The sequence below is a fragment of the Megalops cyprinoides genome, chromosome 9, assembly GCF_013368585.1.
Source record: "Megalops cyprinoides isolate fMegCyp1 chromosome 9, fMegCyp1.pri, whole genome shotgun sequence".
Lineage (NCBI taxonomy): Eukaryota > Metazoa > Chordata > Actinopteri > Elopiformes > Megalopidae > Megalops > Megalops cyprinoides.
The window spans coordinates 13,305,046-13,325,949 of NC_050591.1; the positions used below are offsets into that span (position 1 = coordinate 13,305,046).

Here is a 20,904-nt window from a genome sequence, read left to right on the forward strand (position 1 = left end):
GACAGCTATTGCCATAGTTACCATTTTATGTACTGCTTCTCGGGGGTGTTTATGCATTTGGTGGGGACAGCTCTTATTATTGTGATCTGAATACCCCACATGCAGAATGAATATACATTTCTGGGAAGAGCACACAAGGGAGAGAAACGGGGCTGGCTGTCTGCAAAACAGACATGGCTCTGTCCGTATAAAGTTTCCAAAGCATTTTGACAGTTTGGGAACACCTCGTTTTTGTAGCTCACCAACAAGGTGTTTATTAGCTATTCATTTGCAAGTCATTCTTTACCTGAATCCAACCCACCCTGCTGATGTCATGCATCCATCTGGACCGTGTTATGTTGTTCACGTTTGAGCTACTGCACTCCCTACATGTATTTTGTCTGCTTGTGGTTGTTGTCCTATCAGTCACACCCACCCCTGAGTAAGGCAGGGAAAGTGGTGTGTTCTGGGGTTTGCTTTACTTGTATATGTGTTTGTTTTGTTGCCATATTATGGGCAAGCAACACCCTAGACTGAACAATTTATTAGATACTAGGCTTAGGCACAATAGGGTGACCCTTTCCAGGCTGAGAAGTAAGCATCCTATACTGCGCATCTGTCTGCCGGGCAGGCTAATCTTAATCTTCTATTACTAAAAGATAAAGCGTTTGGCAGGAACATATTTAGATTCATAATGATTGTCACTCACAGACAGATCATTGGAGCGGGCCAAAAATCCTTATCATGACCCATATGCTAATAATAATCCCAAGTCTAAGGCTAACCCTTATTCTGACCAGCAATCAACAAATCCTACACTCTTATTTTGTGGTAATAATGTCAAATCATGCCCATATTTGGCACAATACTGTGGGATAGATGCCTTATGTTTACTCTGAAAATTAGCTGCAGCTAGATGTTTTTTCCCAGTGACTGCATCAAGCCACCTCAATTAACTTAATGTAATCGACCTTGCTGTCACAATTGACTTTCAATTGTTTTAGGAGATAGTACAACGATAACTTGTAATGAGATTCTTTAAAGACTGTGTGCATGTTGCAGGGGGTCTTGGGGCTTACAGAAGTAGCGTATGCCTACCCTGCTCACATGTCTCGGATAATGCTGCATATATGCATATAAACACTTGGGGAACAAAAAAACAAACTGGCAGTCACATGACAATTCCCAACTCATCACTGCAAAAAAATAAAAACCTGTCCACCTGACAGCGCTAATGTTGCTAGTAACAGTGGTTCGGGGAGGGGTGGGGGGGCTATTATCTTGAGAGCAAAAGCACAACAAAACAATCCGACCCAGCGCAGTAATTTGTTTTCCTGGTGAGCCAAAGGCAGGTTTGTATACATATCGACTGTGTATGCGACACATTACAGCCCCTTAGATAAAGCTTCCATTTCAAAAGACCGTTTAGCTTGAGGTCCGCAGACCACGATGGCAATAATGACAGTTTTCACAGACATGTCAAAGAAACGGTCACGGGGTGGGAGGTGGAAGGCGTTCGAACAGCTGGAATAAAAATGCAAGCGGTGTTTCAGACAGGTGTGGTGTTTAATCGCTGTCTGAATCTCAGGTATGTAAACTGTCAAAGGCATGGTACAGTCGCCAAAAAAGAATTCTGGATCAAACTGTATTCAAAGAAAAATATAAATACAAACAGGCAATAAACAGAAAATAAAAGCATCTCGTGTGTCACCATCACAGGGATTTTTTTCTCCCCATCTCATTGTATTTACAAATATTGCTCACAAAGCCCGTAATTGTTAGAAGTAAATTAAGTAAAACAGACAGAAGTAACTTTTGGACACAGACAGTATGTACAATAAATACAGCCAGGGTCTACTCCATTTTGGACATCTCAAACTTTGTGGTCATGGTTTCCTGCAAACAGAGCATAATCAAGTTAAACTCCATCACGTGAAACAAAGGAAAAAGGCTGAGACAAATGCATGAAAGATGTTTTCTTACTGACAACTTAAAACTCCCTTCAACTAACTGTCAGCCAATATTTTCCTTGGCATTTGTAAGGCTAACAATGAAAAACTGTCTTTAATATTTCAATATTAATGTCGGAGAATAATTCAGACCTACAGAAGAAAAAAAATTCATTACCATTATTATAAAAGATTTACCGAAAAAAAAAATCATTGGAGCATTTCAATATCACAGCGGTTTAAAGTTAAATTTATGAGAGACATGAACAGTTATTGATAAAACATTAATGCCTTCTTACAGCTTTTAATTGTCTGAAATGGAAAAAAAGGACTGAATGAATTCAATTAGAAAATTCCATATTCCATTCCTTTAAGGCGCCGGCATCCCGGTCAAGTCCTTTTGCGAAATCTTATTACTTTATATAAAAAAACAGGGAAACGAAAATAAGGACAGCGGAGCGCTCTGGTTGTGAGATCCAGCTGGAAAATAATTATCCAAGGACATGAGAGGCAATCTGATCTCTTAATGCTGCGTGAACCCGCATGGTGCCCCCTGGTGAGCAAACAGGCAATAAAATGCTTTGCGAGAGAGGGGAAATGACTCACCTCGTCAGAATCCAGTAAGGGCGGTAGCGCACTGCAGAGAAGGACAACATTTTTTTACCTCTCTGTCACATTCACAAAAACACCCGACTAAAGCATGTCATAGAATTACGGAATTAGAAAAATGGCAACGTTAGTGACTCCATGGTACCGATTCTCAACTCAGTACGCCGTGGCATCATTGGTATGACAATGGTAAGCAGATGTTTTCATCCTGGAGAATTTCACAGCATGCATGTCAAATATTCTAGCCATTTACACGGTAGCGAGCTTTTTTTTAACTGAAAGAATTCAAAGTGACCCTGCCTCTAAAGTAAATGGAAGAAAAGCCCACTGCACCATCTCTTCTGCAACAGATAGATTTCCCCAGATCTGTTTCAGTCTGTGCTGTATGCCAAACCCACAAAGCAGGTGACACTGCAAAGAAGGCCCACATCAACTGGACAATTCACCTGGGGAATAATCCATGTATGTCCACATGGACTCCTAATGTGGTATAATGGCTAGGGAGCTGGGTTCATGGCAGGAGGGTTGTGGGTTCAAAATCTGAATGGGTCACTTCCAAATCCTTGACCAAGAGGCTTAAACTGAATAGCAATGCTAAATATTGTAAAAAAAATATTAACTGACGTACCGCAGCATACTATCACAGTATACTTGGCTTCTGTTGCCTAGTCAGATTGCACAAGTTAACTTGTGGTAGGGCTTGAATGGTGTTATGGTCACACTTGCTGGTCTGGGAGTGTTGTTAGCCTGGTCTGACACTGTTGCTCATTTAACTTGAATGGATGCACTTATGTTTTATTGTGCTGGAAGTCACTCTGAATAAGAGTGTCTATTAAACGCATGTAATGTAATGTAATATTGTGCTTCATGAATGGATATGTAATCACTACGATTCAGTGGACATAAAGAGGTAACAGATGTAATGTAATTGTGTAATCACTTACACATCAGCCATAGATGAGGGAATGTTCTCCTCTACCCACTTTAAGTCCTCATCCTGGACAAAGAAAACCAGAAAACACACATTGTGAAGCTCATGTTTAGTTTTCCGAACACATGCTCAGAACAAGCGGTCATTGCCAGACTCCATCTCTCAGAGACCAGCAGGGATAAATGATCAATCACATTGCAGAACGGACTGTTCCAAGTTTGGAACCAAAGCGCAGGTGAGATTGAACTGTCAGACTTCCCTAAAAGCTGCCAGAGTCATTTTCTTTGTTTAATGGGAATGCTCTGGGACCCTTTTCTGACACTGCCATCTCATTTGGGCTCGGTCTTGGAGCAGCAACATCATACATCAAACCTCAAATGTTCTGCTACTGTTCTGTGCTGTTTCAGTTATGTTATTGTTTAAAATGTTTTCAACACTTCTGCTTTTGAAAGCATGACTCCTCGCACCTTTCTGGATGGGGGTACATGAGTAGTAAATGCGTTCTTATAAGAAGTCGCCTGTTGTGAAGCGCAGTGTCTCGCTCGGAGCAGGCACTCACCACTTTGTTGGGCTTGGCCGTTCCGTTTGTCTCCGACTTCAGCCCTCTCATCTTCACGCCCTCTGGAACACACAGGAAAGGAGGATTTCAGAACCAGAGAAGCCGAGCAGCGCTGGCGCGGGCAACGAGCTGAGCATCATTGTTTTTACGGGTGCTATTACTCTGAGGCAGCAGTCCGTCAAAACAGAGACTCGAGAACAGAGCGGTGTCTCGACGCGGTGAAGCTTCCTGTCGGGGACCGGCGGAAATCTGTCTTTTATATTTGGGACGACAGCCCTCGAAACATTCCTCACTGCAAAAGCCTGTTATTAATCACGCTGGCACAAAAGTCTCACTTCTGTCCATCTTCAAAGAGGCATAAAAGCCAGTTTTCAAGGTGGAGGTGCAATACGTGAACACTCCTACTTGCCAACGGGATGCAAAACGTCTGGCGTTACAGTACGTGAAGCATACAGCACAGCACCGTGCTCAGTGCATTCTTTGGTGCGAGGTGTGAGGCGGTGTCTGCTCCTTACCGAAGGCTTCATTCATCAGCTGCTCCTTCTCCTCATCGCTCACCTCGTCCACCAGCGGGCTGAAGGCGTACCTGCGAAGCACAGCATCTCAGTCCTTCATTTGCTGGAACGAGACTCAGCACTCTGTATCAGTTCCTGTCCTTGCCAAAGGCTTACGGCAAACACCACCTAATGTCACAATACGAGAATTCTGATGAGGCAGGCCTGGAACACGTTTTTTTCTTTTTCCCCCTCAGAGTTAGAAAGTAATAATGGCACCCCGCGGTGAATATAAATATATAGATGTAGTTCTTACATATGTAACTGCTCGTTTTATAAGCGGTAATAAGAGTAAAGGAGGCTTGAAAATCTTGCTTAACGGTGGGCCTTTAGGACAAAATGCCTCCACTGCTGTGGTATTAAAGATAAGGCTGTGCTCCGTGAGCAATGTTAAAACACACTGGCTGTACAGATGTGGGGGCGGGGCGCCGTACCCCTTTGGTACAACATAATGGCTGCATCCCAATCTGCGAGTGAGTGAAGGAAGCATGCGAGAGAGTGCGTACTTCACGTGGCATCACACAAGTGTACACTTCAAGAGGAAGGGGAAGGTTGTTATTTGGGAGCACATTTGAGACACACTCTTCTGTCATCATTCCAGTGCTGTGGCTCATGACTAAACAAGAACGACTCCAAAAAAAAAAAAATCTCAAAACCATGGAAACTGTAGGCACGGTGGAATCTGGAATCTGGAAATCACGTTGGTATTGTAGCTAACAATGTTACTAACCTGAAAGATAGTTTTAAAACTACAGTTTGAAGGCATAATTAAATCAATGTGCAGGAGGTAACATTAGATGCAAAATAACAACACTGACAAATGCATAAAACATTTCTTTGATACAGGAGTTCTTCCATTAATCCTGCAGTTATAATTAAGCAATTTATAACTGATCTCAGTGGTCTATGTACAATGTAGCAAACAGAATTCTCTAATAAATGTGGATGTACTACAAATAAGGCTAGTGACTGGTGTGAAATGTCTTGATTTTCTGACTACTGACAATCACGGCTGGATAAAAGAATACGTTATCACAGTGATACGCATTAGTTTGAGTCTTGAAATCTTAAACGTTTTGTAAGTTGCTCTGGTTTGGCACATCTATCAGAATAAAGATGCAAATGCAATGCTGTCACAGTTTTTGCTCAATTCTAATTAAAATGCATTGGAATCATTCAGTCCAGGATTACCAGTGTTTCTTGCTGTGTGCGAGAAACTTTCATTCATACAGTAAGATTCAACACTGTCTGTGTGTTTTTTGGCATGACTGCGATTGAATCAAACTCTCATATAACTTTCAAAAAGCGGGCTGCGCAGATGCACACCTCGGGTTTCCAAACAAAAGAGATCCTGGGATGCCACACTAAGTACAGAGGGTACAAGCTTGTACACTCTCTTAAAGTGAGCAGCTGAGGGCAAGGGAATGTTCCTTTTGCTAATTGGCATACTCTTGGCCAATGTCACTCAACGCCATTTTGAGGGGAAGCGGTTAGGGCAAGTGAGCAAAAATGCAGACTGGGACGCAGCCAGACAATGGCTATATGGGAGAGGAGGTGGAGCACCGTACCAACAATATTGTAAGTACATTGGCTGTATGCAGAGGGGGCCAGGCACCGCACCCGCAGTGTTAAAACACATTGGCTACATATAGACGTAGAGGTGGAGCTCCTCACCTCTGATTGTTTGCTGAAGGCCTCCACAAGAACATAATTACTAGTAAGATGGTGGAGAAGAGGAACCTCCAGAAGGCATCATCAATCCACAGCTCCCTCCAGTCCTGCACAGGGAGGAGGAGAGAAGGAGTGAAAGAATGAGTGAGAGAAACATATTTGGAGAATGAAGAAGAGGTAGGGAGAACAATAAATTTTAAAGTACATTGCCATGCTCAAGACTGCTAGGATGCAACACAATGCGCTTCTCTGTGAGGCTCCCTGGCCATATCAAGACGGAATATATTACATACATACATACATATATTCCGTCAGTGGTCGGAATATATACACATATATATATATATATATATATATATATACGTGACTTCTCACACATCCAGATCTTACTTTGTGTAACAAATAGAGTACGTATAGATCTCTCTGAAACAAAATGGCAGATACTCACAGACTGACACTTTGAAAATTTGAATGTCTTTGTCGTCCAGATGATGAAAATGACAGACGCTTTAAGAGAGAGAGCAAGAATCGAATGAAATGAAGGCCCAAGGAAAATTCACAAGCAGAACAGTGCCAACAGAACATTTATTACCTTAGGAACACTAGTTATTACTTCTCTTCAAGAATATTACAGTGAAATGGAAGCACAATCTCTATTTCCCCCACAGGCATTAAAAAAGTAGACTGGACTTACAAACTAGACAAAAAATTAGGTCCCTTTCATGGTTAGATGTCATAAAGGACTGCTGTACTGAGGGAAAGTATGGACCGACTTACCAATGACTGCGAATATCAAGGTGTTGGTGAAGTGGCGGTAGAGTGAGAGCTTGACTACGTTCCTTCTCAAGCGCAGCAGCTTCATGGTCTGAGCCAGGCTGATGAAGATGTGGCCGGTTGTCAAGGAAACCATTAAAAACAATGTGAAGACCCCCCCCCCCCCCACCCTATACTGAATGTGCCAAACGAGGCAGACTGTGGTCATTGGTAATGTAACCAAACAGAAAATCCTTAGTCCTAAGTCCTGGTCCTGGGGGACCTACAAGGTCTGAGGAAGTAGTGAGTGCCTGCTCCAAGCGATGGGAAGACACTACCATTCTAAGTCAACAGTAACAGCCTACAAGTTCTGAGGAAGTAGTTTGGAGAGCTGGCAAACCCTGGGGCTACAAGGTCTACATTTCACAGAAGTGCTCACAGGAAATTCAGTCAAAACCTAGAGACTGTGTAGTTTATTTAATCAGTTCTGGACTTCACTTCCCATCAACCCCTTCATGTAACATCTTGCAACACCTTGTCCATTGCATGCTGCCATAGGCATTACATTACATGTGCTTAGCAGACAGTCTTATTCAGAAATGCCTACATAGACTGCAATTTTACATGCTTTCTACTTATACAGCTGGATATTTACTGAGACAATTCAGATTGAGTAGCTTGACCACAAGAGTACAATATCAGTGTATTCTTGGGAGTTCCTTCTGGCAGGTTAACAATTTTGATGTGAGAAAGGAACTCACTGACAAGGGTTAAGAAACTTGTATGTTTAAGGCAGGCTAGTAACAAGTACGTGAAAAAAGGCCTCAAGTAATTAAATCCTTTGGCAAAATGATCTGTGACATTAGTTCTTTTCCAACAGTCATAACAAAAACACAGCGGAACTAGAACCATGAACCACAAACTAAAATCTAACAAGAGTCTCACTGTGTGTCTATTGCATTTTCCCAAACAGTAAACTGAAATCAAACATGTTTTTTTTTCTTTTTTTCACAAAAAAGACCAGATTATGCCTATAAACATAGAGCACCCAGTTATTGTGCTGGAAGTCCATAATTATCTGATTTGTATATCATTGGTATTACAATGTCCTACTTACACTCATGGTACTGGTACTGGAATGCATTACTATCTACTAAAATGCTGTTTTGCTACATCTCACAATATAGTACAGACAGAGAGATGTATTAATGTAGTCCAACAACTCCACCCAAGGCACTAGTTCTAGTCAGCCAATACTAGTTTTGTTACCAGGCTAGGGTAGGATGGCTCTATACTACATAGGTCATACAAAAAGGCCATAGAAAAGCACCAGGAACCAGAACTTAATGGCTTCACTATGTTCTAGCTCCAGCAGTGGGAAACCAGCAGGATACTTGCACACCATCATTTCAGTACAGCACTTCACAGAGCGGGCAAAGTCAAGCTTCACATTTGTGACCATCCCTTATATCTCGCCAGGGGAAGAAATAAAAATAAATTTTTCATTGGCTGCTGTGAGGATTGTTTAACGCTCTGCACGCTTGAGTAAGCAGAAGACAGCCTGTGGTTCTAGAATATTCTGCTGTGCCTCCTGCGAACAGTGGGGAGGGGGATGACGAGGTGTGGGCTGCATGGGCGGGGAAAGGGAGGAGGGCTCTGAAAAAACCAACACTGAGGCGGCCGAGCATGGAGGAGACAGAGAGAGAGAGAGAGAGCTAGAGAACGCCAGCCATAGAGTTATAGAGAGATGCGGGACAGGATATCCACCAGCAGAGGGCAGAGTCGAGCACAGCCAAGGGGATGGCAGCCAGCAGGACCAGATCATCCTCAGCCTGAAGGGGACAGACAGACAAAGACGGAAGGAGAGAGGGAAGGGAAGAGAGAGGAAGGGAGACAGCAACGTCACACAGTCTCCCAGCTGGCAGGGGCACGTACAGTATACACTGTTACAGGAAGTCTGGGCTACCCAGCGTTAAAAAGAGTTTGATTCTGGCTTGTGGGGAAAATCTACTTAAAAAACGAGCTGAGAGGGAAACTGGAAAAGGGAGGGAGGAAAAAGTTACTGCAAGATCAGCCACATACGAAACACAGACAAAAGCAAGCGGTTCTAAAGCAGCTGAGAGCAAGGTTGGAGGCCCCATGTGGAGAGGAAAATTGCCATTGCCGTGCCCTTACAAAAAGAGCGAAAATGTCTCTCACAATCTTGTCCCGGGCAGACAGTGCCCCCAGGTGGTCAATCTGCACATGACACGCAGACAGTCTGCCGGCATAAACCAGACTTCAGACAAGATATCAGACTAATTTATGCAATGGCTGAAGCTGTGCTTTCACCCAATGCTGACAGACAGAGGTCAGCATTCTGAGTGAAGTTCCCTGCAAAATCAAAATCAAGTGAATAATGGAGCCAATGGTTTGACATCCAGGAACACAAAAATTCATATAAATCAGCATAAAGGGCAAAACGAAAGGAGAATCTTTGTTCAGTTCCTGTTACAAGGGCCGTCTGCTCTGTGTGTGCTTAGTAAGTTAAGATAAGTTGCCTGGAGTTAATTCTAACACTGAGAATGTGTCTAGATATCTTAAAAATTGGCTCCAGTAAACTGCATACACACATGAAACATACATACAATGTACGCAATGTATTCACGGTTTTTGCTTTGCTTATACAGGTTTTTTGATTGTGTTGTACTCTACCTCACTTGTAAGTCGCTATGAATAAAAGTATCTGCCAAATGAATAAATGTGAATGCAAAAACTGTGACCTACGTAAGTCGCTCTGGATAAGAGTGTCTGCTAAATGATAATAATGTAATGTGATAATATACATGCATACAAAATATAACAAGCTCTGGATCCTGATGCTGATTGATATTAAATTGATTGACTTTTTAGAGGCTTATCTACAATGTTCCTGATGAGCTATGAAACACTGTGAGATGAAGAAATGATGTAATACAAATAGAGCTGTGATCTTTTAAATGTAAGGCTACATAGACCTATTTTTCTGATGTCAATCACAGTGTGTTACTTTACCTTCTCTTACAAATGCATTAACATGACCTAATGCTACCCACATACGAAGTGCAAAACATAGTCTTTTGTGCTCATTGTAAAATGCATATTTGGGCAGATATGAGTGTATTTTAATAAAAAAGTAAAGCTGTAATCAGATTGCACTTATTCCCTTGGGAGTTTTTTATGGTATTATTTCCATGACTGGCTGATTAACTGTTCACATCATATGCACCTGATGTCCTGCCGTATCTGATGCGATCATGAAGCCACTGTAGCCAAAACACATCTGCAGTGGTCCATGCCTACTTTGCAAATGCAGATCCATTTCCCCATAAGAGCCAGCACAAAAAAATGCTGTGACCAAGCCTAGAGTCGGCCAATGCCATTCTAATCTTCCACACTGATCTCTGAGCGGCTAACAGTCAGCAGTTACCAAAAGGATATCCACCACACAATACAGGAGTCAGTGAGGGCCAGAATAATGTCACAGAGCAGCCTGCTCGTCCCACCTTGCTCCTGCAGAAAGGACAGGTTAGCAGAGAAACGGTGGATGGCATTCCTGGCACCATGGGATGAGAGATGGAGCTATTCTGGCACCTGGGTCTGTCAACATATCATCCTGTGCACCAGTGTAACACTGCTACAGTTATCTTTATGGTGTTAGCAGTGGATCTCTGTGTGAGGAGACCCCAGTCTCTCCAAGCTAGCTCCTGCCGGTATAGAGTGCAGGATCGTGGCGTGTGGCGACTTAGGACTGTGGGATGCTGGAATTGGGGCGTGGGTGTGTAATACTGGGAACAAGCGGAGGGAACCAGTTGTGTTGCTCTCACAGCACTGAAGTTGTGCGTCCATGCTGTGGCCATCTGTGGGGACAGGGCTTACCGAATTGACTCGCAAGATGCCCTCCACAACGGAGAAGATAAGGTAGAGAAGTCCGACCCCAACCACTCTGTGCAACAGCGCCCCCAGTCTTGGCCTGGTGAAACAAGGAGAAAGGAACAACATACTCAAAATGCAACTGTCACCCACAGCCAGCCCACTGATGTTGAATTTCTAAATGTCTCCTTGACCAAAGTCCTCACAACAGTAACCGCCAAGGGCATGTGACTGTCATTGTTTTATTCTGTTGGGAGAAATGGAATTTCATGTTACTTGGAATAAAATTCATTATTTGTGAACAATATGAATTTGCTGATTTCAATTATGATTAAAGCAAGTAATATAAAAAAAAAATTTTGTTATGTCATTTTTTTGTTCTTACTTAATCAGGCGTATGAGTAAAAATAGAGAGTAGTGCATAAACTGCAACCATAAGACAGACAGCACCCTGGAAAAGGTGCCCATCTTCAAGAGAAGTACGAACTACTATTGGCAGGTGAAGAGACTACATTACCCATGGGGCAATGGATACCTTGTCACTTTACTGACGCTGCCAGGTAATTGCTATTGGCTGGAGTTCTACCACTGAAAGCCCTGATTGATTGCTCAGGGATGTTTGGTGCAACTGCACCCAAGAAGAAAAGAGTGTGTGCTTCAACAATGTGTGAGTCATTTAACAAACCGCTTACGAAACAAAGGTTTGGGGTTTTAATTGGCTTAGACAGGAATGGATGAGGATTGCTGGCCTTGGGAATAAATACTGTTTTTCACACTGATAGGTGAGTTTGAAACCATCTTGATTTTCTTATTAGTGTTTGATTTACTAATATAAAAGGATTGCAAACTATTGATTTTAAGGACTTCCAAGTACTCAAAACTTAAAACTTTTTAAAGACTCAAACCAATGTGTATGGATCATTGCGGTAAGGTTTTAACTGAGTAACTACACAGAACATCCACTGAGATCCTTCTTAATTAAACAAACTACATTTTAAACAATATATCACAGAGTACACTTCCACCTTTAGTACATTTTGTTTGGAGCACCCACAATTACTGCACTTAGCCACTGCATTAAGAACTTTCCACCTTAATTTTTAAAAGAAGTTTTTTAAAGCCTGTTCTTAACTCCTACGGTGTGTTTTCAGTCAGGTCAAAGTCACTGTCATTAATGGATTATTCATCTCCTCATTTGCTATGCGAGTATCCTCATCAAAAGTGCAGTCTCCTCACTTCACCCCTTCAGGCAGAAGAATTTTTATTGGAGTGACTGAGGTGAGGCACCATTCGCTCAAGGGCACAGCAGCAGTGCCATACAGAGTCTAGGGACCTAACCAATACTGTGCAGAGCTTGTCCACCCTTACTTGGAGGAGCACACACCCCTGCTCCAGCCACTGCCACCCCCATCCTCTGGATTACAGAGCTTTTAGAGTCACACTCACTTGACGATTCCATAGCCGAGGCTGGCGATGATGACCAGCACGCGGGCAAGGGTCCTCTTGACTGCGGACAGGATCTCAGCGAAGACCACCGCCCCCTGGACTGTGAGAGAGGGAAACAGAACAAGCTTTAGGTTCCTGCCATGGACTGGGCCTTATATTCATACTGAATCCTGCAGTACTTTTACCACCTATCTCAGACCATTGCACTCATTTAGAGAAAGTCATGGGCAAAATCTGTATTTTAGTCAGGGACCGCAACTCATCGGGATTCATTTGTGAAACACAAACCCCAAGATTAATTTTTGGTTGGATATACTCCACCCTGCATGTGTACAGCTTAGCAATCTTATCCAGAGCAATTTACATAGAGCACAGTTTTTATATAATAGTCACTTATAACAGTTGGATATTTACTGAGACAATCTGCGGTTAGTAGCTTTTCCAAGGGTACAGCAGCAGTGGCCTGCCAAGGATTCAAACCAGCAATTTTTTGGGTTTCCAAGTCCTGTCCCTTATCACCACACCATGCTGCCTCCCAGACATGTCTGACACATGTAACAAAGACTAATTCCAGTTTCACCACTCTGAGTACTATCTGCATGTGGACGTGTTTGTGTGTATTGATCAGAAGCTGCCTCAGGTTTGTGAGGCCTGCGTTGGGGGGGGAGTGGGGGCTCACCCGATAACCCGTCGTAGCGGATGCTCTGGAACTCGGCGTAGTACACGGCCTTCTCCAGCATGCCCAGGAAGATGACCCCGCCGATCCAGAACTGGATGCGCAGCAGGTCCCTCCAGTAGCAGGCCGACAGCCCGAGCCACAGCAGCCCCAGCACCACGTAGATGATGCACATCACCATGTAGAACTGAGAATGGGGGAGGAGCCAAGTCGCGACCGGCCAATTAGAACCACTCCCTGGTTCAGAGGTATTTCTGTACATTGTGCTGTAAATGTGCTGTAATTCACTTCTTTCCCTTGGTATTGAAAAAACATCTTTCTCCAGAAAGCAACATGTGTACCCTTAAAAGCCTCTGTGGTATCTGAAATTAATACTTCATTGAAATTAAGTGTTTCGTTTTCAACGTGTAAAATTCGTGGCTGCTTACAATCAGTCTTAATAGCTTCAAAGGTTCACATGCAGTTTTTTTTTCAGTCCCTTCTATACATTACTTCCAACTGACTCTACAAATCGCTGTAAATGGCCAGTATTGGGTTTATGGAGGTTACAGGTGATAAGCCGTGCTATACTTACAATCATGAGGGGCCACTCTGAGGCTGAGATGTACTCATGGGGACCTGGCATGCTGATCTCCACTGGAAAAACATGACGGGGGGGTGGGGGACAGACTGCGTTAGCTCTCTCACACAACTGGCCACAGTGGCCACATGTATTGTATAATGGGTGGACCCTTCACATACTATCAATGACCTGCTAGTCTGAACCAATTAGCAGGAATCCAACTCAAACAAATTTGTAGTGCTGTAAGGATCAATAACAGACCTTCACAGAAGATTTTCATTGCCGATATAATGAACATGAGAAACTTCAAAGACAGAAAATAAATACTTTTAGTACAAAATACCTGTGCCTGCACAGAATGCTTTGACAGCAACTAACAGCCACTAATGAGTTTTAGTAATGGGTTTAACGTACTAGCCAGCAAGCTTGCCAATTTGCTGGCAAAGTCAGCACACTGTCTTTGCTTGACTTGATGATAAATTAGTGAGTCATGGAGAAAGATGGACATTCCTTTCACTGCAAAAGAAAGACAACGAATTTTCATTCTTTTGTTTCAGGCCATTTTCGCTTGACTTTTCAAAGACAGTGGTATATTTAATGAGTATTTGTTCATGACTTTCTAGGATGGCAAAATTTTATTAGGATTTTTACGGAGTGTGGGAACCCTAGCTCAAGTGCTGTGCTCTGGAGCTTGTTCCAGCTGGTTCAGATCAGCCAATGACTAACATCGTGTTAGCTCCACCCATTTGGTTGTTCATGATCCCTACCTGCCCATCACTAGCTCTTGGACTATATCCAAGATGGACACCGCAGTCAAGCAGAACAACAAATAACGTCACAATGAGCAGCTTTTGAACCTCAAGATTTCGCCAGGCTCACTGCATAATAAAAACACTGGTGACCAACTGGAAGTGCCCGCTACTCCAGAGCTGTACCAGAAGAAGAGCCAGGACAGTGGCCCTTGTACTGCCCAGCCATGAAAATTGATTTATACACCAAAGCATATTTAATGGGTGCCTTCTAATGCCCCCATGGCAGTGTGGTTGATGAGTCCAGTTAAAATTCTTACGCTGTATGTCCCAGCCCTGCTCTGACCCGGGGTCAGTCACGGTGCCACTCTTCTCCTGAATGTGGATGATGAACATGTAGGGCCCGTCCTCCCAGGTGCGGGCGACGGCATAGTTCAGCTGGGGAAGCCCAAAAAGAGACAATGTACAGATGCAAAAATTCCCCCCCGGGACGAAGTCAGAGTTTTTCAAATACCAAAAAAACAAAGTGCTCTATGAAATAGAAGCAAAAACAACCTCAACTTTCAAAAAACAATCAAAGCAAAATCCATTCAAATATTAACATAAGAGCATCTAAGTGTTTTCTGCCACTACAAAATTTGCATTGTAATTCCTGTGAGTTTTTCACTCCTGATGTAGATTTCAGATGCATTCTGAAGAACCATGTTAGAAATGACAAAAACCCACATTTTCACTGCTTTTGGGTGCAGCTTTGTCTTGTTTGGCAGCACCCTCTTCTTTGCCAGGACTCTTCTCTGCAGCACTGACTGTAGCCTGAGGTAGAAATGAGAAATGCACCAGAAAGGTCTCAGCAAACATGCATAAATATAAGATATAAAACAATGAGCATAGATGTATTTTTACTAGATCAGCCACGTATCTCATTAAAGTCCACTTTGGAGTAGCTGCATGGGACAGTACTGATGAAGCACCTTTGATTTAATTCTAGAGGTTCTAGAATGCCAGGATATATTTGTGTACTCGTTCAGGGCAGCTAATCGAACATAACATAAATACCATGTCTGAGCTGTAAATTCAGTATCTATAGGAAAAAGCTGTTAGAAAGCTGGGCGGAACCAAACCGCATTTCTACCATTGCATGTCATGATTCAGGATTGCTGTTAAGACAAGGAAATGGCAAAGTCTGCCCAAGGCTATCCATAACTGACTTCAGACATTGAACACAGATCTCTACATTTAAGCCATTAAAATAGGCTGTTTTACAGTGAAACTTCTCCCATGACACTTAGTATTTTCACCTGTAATAAAATAATCTTTCAACAGGCATTTTAAAAGAAGAATGTTTTTCAGACCTTTTCAGCCTCAGTTCCTCTCTTCCTCCTTCGTTGCTTGTCAGTGGGAGACTGAAATATTGAAAGAGGAGAGGATATTTACATAGAACATCAGTAATTATGAAAATGCTGAACTTTTAATCCATTTGGCTAGGCACACCAGATATTAGAAATGCATTATGGAATCCTAACTAAAACTTACTTGATACGGGTTCCAATCAGGCATTCATTTTGGATGAATGATTGAAACCAATTAAAAATTTAAACTCCCTAAAAATTAAAACACAAACATATGTACGACCACTGATCTAATGTACAGGGTAGGTCCAACTGAACAGGCTTTCCTGATCAGTTGTTAAAATGTTATGATAAAAATAATACACAGTAAAGATTCCTGAAGATCTTAAAAAACACTTCCACAATAAACGCATACATTCTCTCTTACCTGTCCTTCTTCCTGCTCAATGAGCTTATTTGGCGGATCAGGAAAAGGGACAGCAAACTGAAAAATGACACCCAGCATAAGAGAATTCAAGGTGGGAACCATACACACATAAGACGGAGCATAATGCGGCACATGGTTTCCTAATATTAAGGAGCACCTTAACTGGCCATATTCATCAAACATTCAAGGAGAGCAGAACCATAAAAATCTCTCAAGGTATAAAGGTCACCTCCAAAGAAGTCGCAGGCTGTCTTAAAACAACAAATTTTGGAAAGATATCAACGTGCAAGTGCATTAATCTTCACCCTTTTTCATACACATAAAAACAGATCTCAGGTTGGTACAGTTCACCTTGAGAGCTTGAAAGCTCACTCATACCTCATTGCCGTTTACGTGCTGTCGACACTCAACAGGCTTGTACTGGTGGGAGGTGTAGAACCCAGTTCCACCTTCCCGAATCACCTTCTTTGACATGAAGTATACATCTGCCTTTTTATACTGATGACAAGGGACGGTAAAAGAAAAGGTTAATCAGGTACAATGCTAGACAGATGTGAACAAGTGCATGCGTGCTGCAGAATTCTAATGTCACGTGGCATGCAACCTTTACTCTTTATAACTGCCATTTAAGCACACCATTTGTCTGGATGAGGAAGAAGAGGGTGATCATTTTGTTCTTATCTTGTTGATTTATTCAAGAACTGATTTTTTTTTTTTTTTTTGCAGTTTTGTCAGCCTTGTATGGTTTTTCACTTCTCCCCATTTTTAAATGGCACAAACATTTCACACCAAGACAACAAATACCCAGTCTAGCGTCTAAGCAACAGAACAAGGTTTTGGAAAATTATCAAATAATTATCTAAATATGGACGCTCCTTTGAATGTGCATAGGCAGCACTAGTGGTCACAAGCCTCAAGTAACAAATCTTTTATTGTTCCCTGCTTATGGAAAGACAGACACATCTTTACCCATTCAATATAACCACAACATGCCTTCTCATTAAATCAAACTTACAAAAAAGTAATACTTTTTGGTCTCTGGTAAAACACCTACTTTGACAGTTACTCAAATCAATGAAATATATGTGAGAGAAAAACAGGCAGAGCTAGGGTCCACTCCAATTCGGTTCATGAAGGAAATGAACTAACTTTCAAACTTTTGAAAAATCTTCATAAACAAGGGAGGGCAAATTTTAATTCATTAAGTGAATTCAATATATTCTGTAAATTGAGGGAGTTAAAATGGAATTAACCCCAAAGGATGGTAAATCACTAGCAAAAAATTGTCAAGAACAAGAAGTCAAGAACAAAGCGCATGTTTTAATGTTTGATCTTTGCCAATATCTCATTACATTTTCATATCTGACATCTGGCAGACATGAAAAAACCAGAGCAAGTTACAAAGTGAAAGTACAAAGTGCATCTAATAAAGTGGCATAAAAAGTTGCACAAACAGGACACTATTAACCACATTCAAACATGTATCGGTGCCAAAAAGTGCTGGGATCACAAGTGCGTACTTGATTTAACATTCAAGTGCAACACACTTGCAGCTTGCACTTGCAACACACTTGCAACACCACTGCTGACAACTTGATCAAACAGCAGCCGTACGATAAGTTTTGCAAAAAACTATGCAGTGGGTTACAGTATGAAATGAATGATGAACTTACATCAAGGCCAAACACCTCGTCGTAGCAGTGTGAATTTCGCAGGTACCAGGACACACTGAGGTTTATAGGGGGATCACAGGACTCACTTATCCCTGAAACAGACAGACACTTCTCAGCTTTACAGACAGCCATCCCTGAACACTGTGCAACAACACAGAGTTATCAACTCTGATCCTATTGTATCAGCAGTGACACTTACTTCTCAGACTAGAAAGGGCCACCCTATATCCCTCAGACCTACTAAATCATAACCAATGTCCAGCCTAAGAATCTTGCTTCTCTGCAATAAACTGATACTGTGGAGACACGGTTGTAGCATAACAGCTACATTTCACCACGTCCTGCCTTTTCCGTACCTGCCCTGGCTCAGAGATGTGTGAGGACGACAGGACAACAACCAGCCCAATAGTTTGTGTAGAAAAAAGCACAGCGCACAGAAGAGCAAATGTTAGACCCTATTCGCAGACAGAGGTATCTTGACACGCGACACCGGGGGGGAAACACCTACAATGGAGCCATAGCAACAGACTCTAAATCCAGCTGTTCCGTGTTCAGTGGATAGCTGTAGTGTGGGGCAGAGGTCAACCCTTGCTCTGCTGATCTCAGGGGCACAGGCTCATGTCCCAGATACAGCATGACACTGCTGTTGTACCTTTCTGCAACATACTTGTTTTTTTTATTATTATTTTGACCAATTTTCTCAAGTGTGTTGCAGAATATGTAAAACCGCAAAGCCAATAAAAGCATTTCATATCACCAAAGAGGCAAACTTCAAATCAGACTATTATTTGACAGCTTCAGGGATAATTTGTGATTAACAGAGGTGGAATTAAAACCACCTGATGGGGTTAGGGGTAAAGTCATTTATCAATTGATCTGAACCAAATGAATTTTTTTGACATATTGGCACTGTACATCCAAAGTGCATATCTATCAGACTGGGACAATAAATGTAGTTAAACAGGTCTTACTTTCAATCTTTTCTTCTGAAACACCTTCAATGCCTTTAGAAGTTAATGCAGAAGCCTGCATTACCAGTTAGCCCAGTCTTCCCCACTGTGTAACACAATCAGTGCAGAAACCATTCTGACATATACAATGGCTGCTCTTGGATTTCCACAGAAGTTGGATTCCTTTCCTGGGTATCCTACATAAGTTGTCAAAAAAGTCAAATGACTGTGACACACCCTTTCTCCGAAGACAAAGGCTGTCCAGAGAATGTATGCATTGTGGGAGACGCAATTACAGTCCCAATTGCGGGCACTTACATTTGAGGTTGATTATGGAGTTGTTAAACATTGTCTTAGTGAAAAGGAAGAAGCTCTGCTTCTTCAGTGTTTTCTGAAAAAGAAACAGAGAAAAAACAAAACTTACTTTGATTACAGTTCCAGTTTCACAGTTACGTCCAAAACTCACATTTGACTGAACGCTAGATTTTAACTTGAATGTTAAAAGTAAAGTCCTCTGGATTTTCTTCTAACACATCAGCAATCGGTAACAGACTATACCTTTACTGATTAAAGACATCTGTTATGTGTTATGTGAACTGAAAACGCTTTAAGGGAATTTCACTGTCAGAATATGATAACCACATTGTGATAACTGTTCAGCCTTATCCATTTGATGACACCCCCAATACAACAGAAATGTATTATACTGAAGAGAGAGTGAAACAAATATCATAATGCAAGTCAAAGACAAACAAAGAAAATCCTGCAGAAATGTGTATATCAAGACATCTGCAGCTACATAAAGGCAAGGACTACGTAAAGGGATACTTACCAACCAATATATGATTAGAATGCAGGCCTCCATAGACTAGTGTTGGAGTGTTATAATAGCACTACTGATATAGCGAGCCTTGAGCAAACACTGTGTATGAATTCATACAAACTTACATTTCCATAACACGCTTACTCAGAAATACGTGCCACGCCACCTGCCAGTAATTGTTCGCTTACGTCCATGCTAGGTGTATAATATCACTGACAGTGAATATGATGTGATGCCCATTATAGATATGTGTTGTGTCAGGCTGACACCAGCGGCATATAAACCACTTAAATACCTTCAAACATAGCCATGCGTATAACAGTTGAAGCTGCCAAATATTTAGTTGTTAAAATTAGCAAGCAATCAAGAAGGAATTTCTCACTGCCATAGTGAAATGATTACGTTGCAAGTAGCCATTCTAGCTGTATGTGATTCGTATTCGTAGAACAATTCATCTCTACCGAAAGTAGGCCCATTGTCGTTCACACACACACGATGTCAGTAGGAAACTGATAAAAAACGCAATATTAAAGTGACCACAAACAATGAAAGCACCACTTGAAAGTGTCTTCTTGTCGATCATATTTACATTGCGCATGCGAAGAAGACGAGGCGACTTACGCTGTTCACGTTTAAAATCCATTTGCCAGGTTCTGATACTGCGTGTAACGGCTGTATAATCTGAATTACAAGTAATAAGGATAACACTTTTGATAAGGATCCTGTAAATAACACTGTAGCCATGATGGTCGCCATTTGCATCAGGAAGCAGCAATCCTGCTAGCAACTTCAAGCGCTAAACTGTCCTGCTTGCGCCAACATACTGTGTGATGTCATCAAGGAGGCAGGAATATGAGCGTGACACAAGCAGTGGACCACATCCTGCTCCTGAAACGATATAACCAATTAGATCTGAGCTATATTGACGTGGTAAAATGTTGCCTAACGATGTTTGCTCGATGTCAGGAATATTAGGATTTTTTTTAATAATAAACAAAACAAACTTGAGCTCGAACTGAAGTACTGTACATGTTACCTATGGAAGATGTCTGCCGAACCTGGAGAAGGGCCTGCAACATTATGTATTGATTGCAGTTCGATGACTTTGGGGCTAGACCATATAGCGCCACCACTCCGATGGCCACAGTAAACCGATAATGGACATCCAAAAGGCAAGCCCATTTAGGCTAGGGTAATGGGTCCAGGAAAACATTTCAAGTGTATAATAAAAAATGTAGGTGTATATATTGATTCAATCAATCTAAACCAGAATGCCCACTGTTCAAATAAATTAAAACGTAAAATAACAAATAAATTAAATAATAAATGCATTTAAATATAAAATAATATACG

At 41.9% G+C, this 20,904-nt stretch overlaps 1 protein-coding gene across 2 annotated transcripts; it reads right to left on the bottom strand.

Annotated features, from left to right (window-relative positions):
- Positions 1 to 1,485: 1,485 nt before the first annotated feature.
- On the bottom strand, positions 1,486 to 20,365 carry zgc:162698 (uncharacterized protein LOC560165 homolog). 2 transcript variants are annotated; one of them, XM_036536719.1, is made up of 21 exons: positions 20,173 to 20,365; positions 19,047 to 19,119; positions 17,779 to 17,870; positions 16,484 to 16,603; positions 16,106 to 16,162; positions 15,682 to 15,732; positions 15,056 to 15,142; positions 14,650 to 14,767; positions 13,593 to 13,654; positions 13,022 to 13,205; positions 12,343 to 12,442; positions 10,903 to 10,996; positions 8,769 to 8,837; positions 7,030 to 7,138; positions 6,701 to 6,759; positions 6,256 to 6,359; positions 4,543 to 4,613; positions 4,028 to 4,089; positions 3,482 to 3,534; positions 2,535 to 2,565; positions 1,486 to 1,875 (listed from the first exon to the last, which is right to left on the bottom strand). In XM_036536719.1, exons 1-21 carry the CDS (start codon positions 20,311 to 20,313, stop codon positions 1,834 to 1,836), a joined length of 1,779 nt encoding a protein of 592 aa, XP_036392612.1. In that variant the 5' UTR covers positions 20,314 to 20,365; the 3' UTR covers positions 1,486 to 1,833. The 2 variants fall into 2 exon arrangements, with proteins under 2 accessions (XP_036392612.1, XP_036392611.1); XM_036536718.1 differs by lacking the exon at positions 8,769 to 8,837 and adding an exon at positions 10,465 to 10,536.
- Positions 20,366 to 20,904: the final 539 nt, after the last annotated feature.

Bases quoted from the DNA above. Each gene is read 5' to 3' on its own strand.
- zgc:162698 (XM_036536718.1), bottom strand. From the start codon at position 20,313: ATGCAAATGGCGACCATCATGGCTACAGTGTTATTTACAGGATCCTTA. The intron at 10,997-12,342 runs GTGAGTGTGACT...TTGTTTCACCAG, and splicing joins CTCGGCTATGGAATCGTCAA to GCCAAGACTGGGGGCGCTGT. The intron at 3,535-4,027 runs GTGAGTGCCTGC...TTCTTTGTCCAG, and splicing joins CGGCCAAGCCCAACAAAGTG to GATGAGGACTTAAAGTGGGT.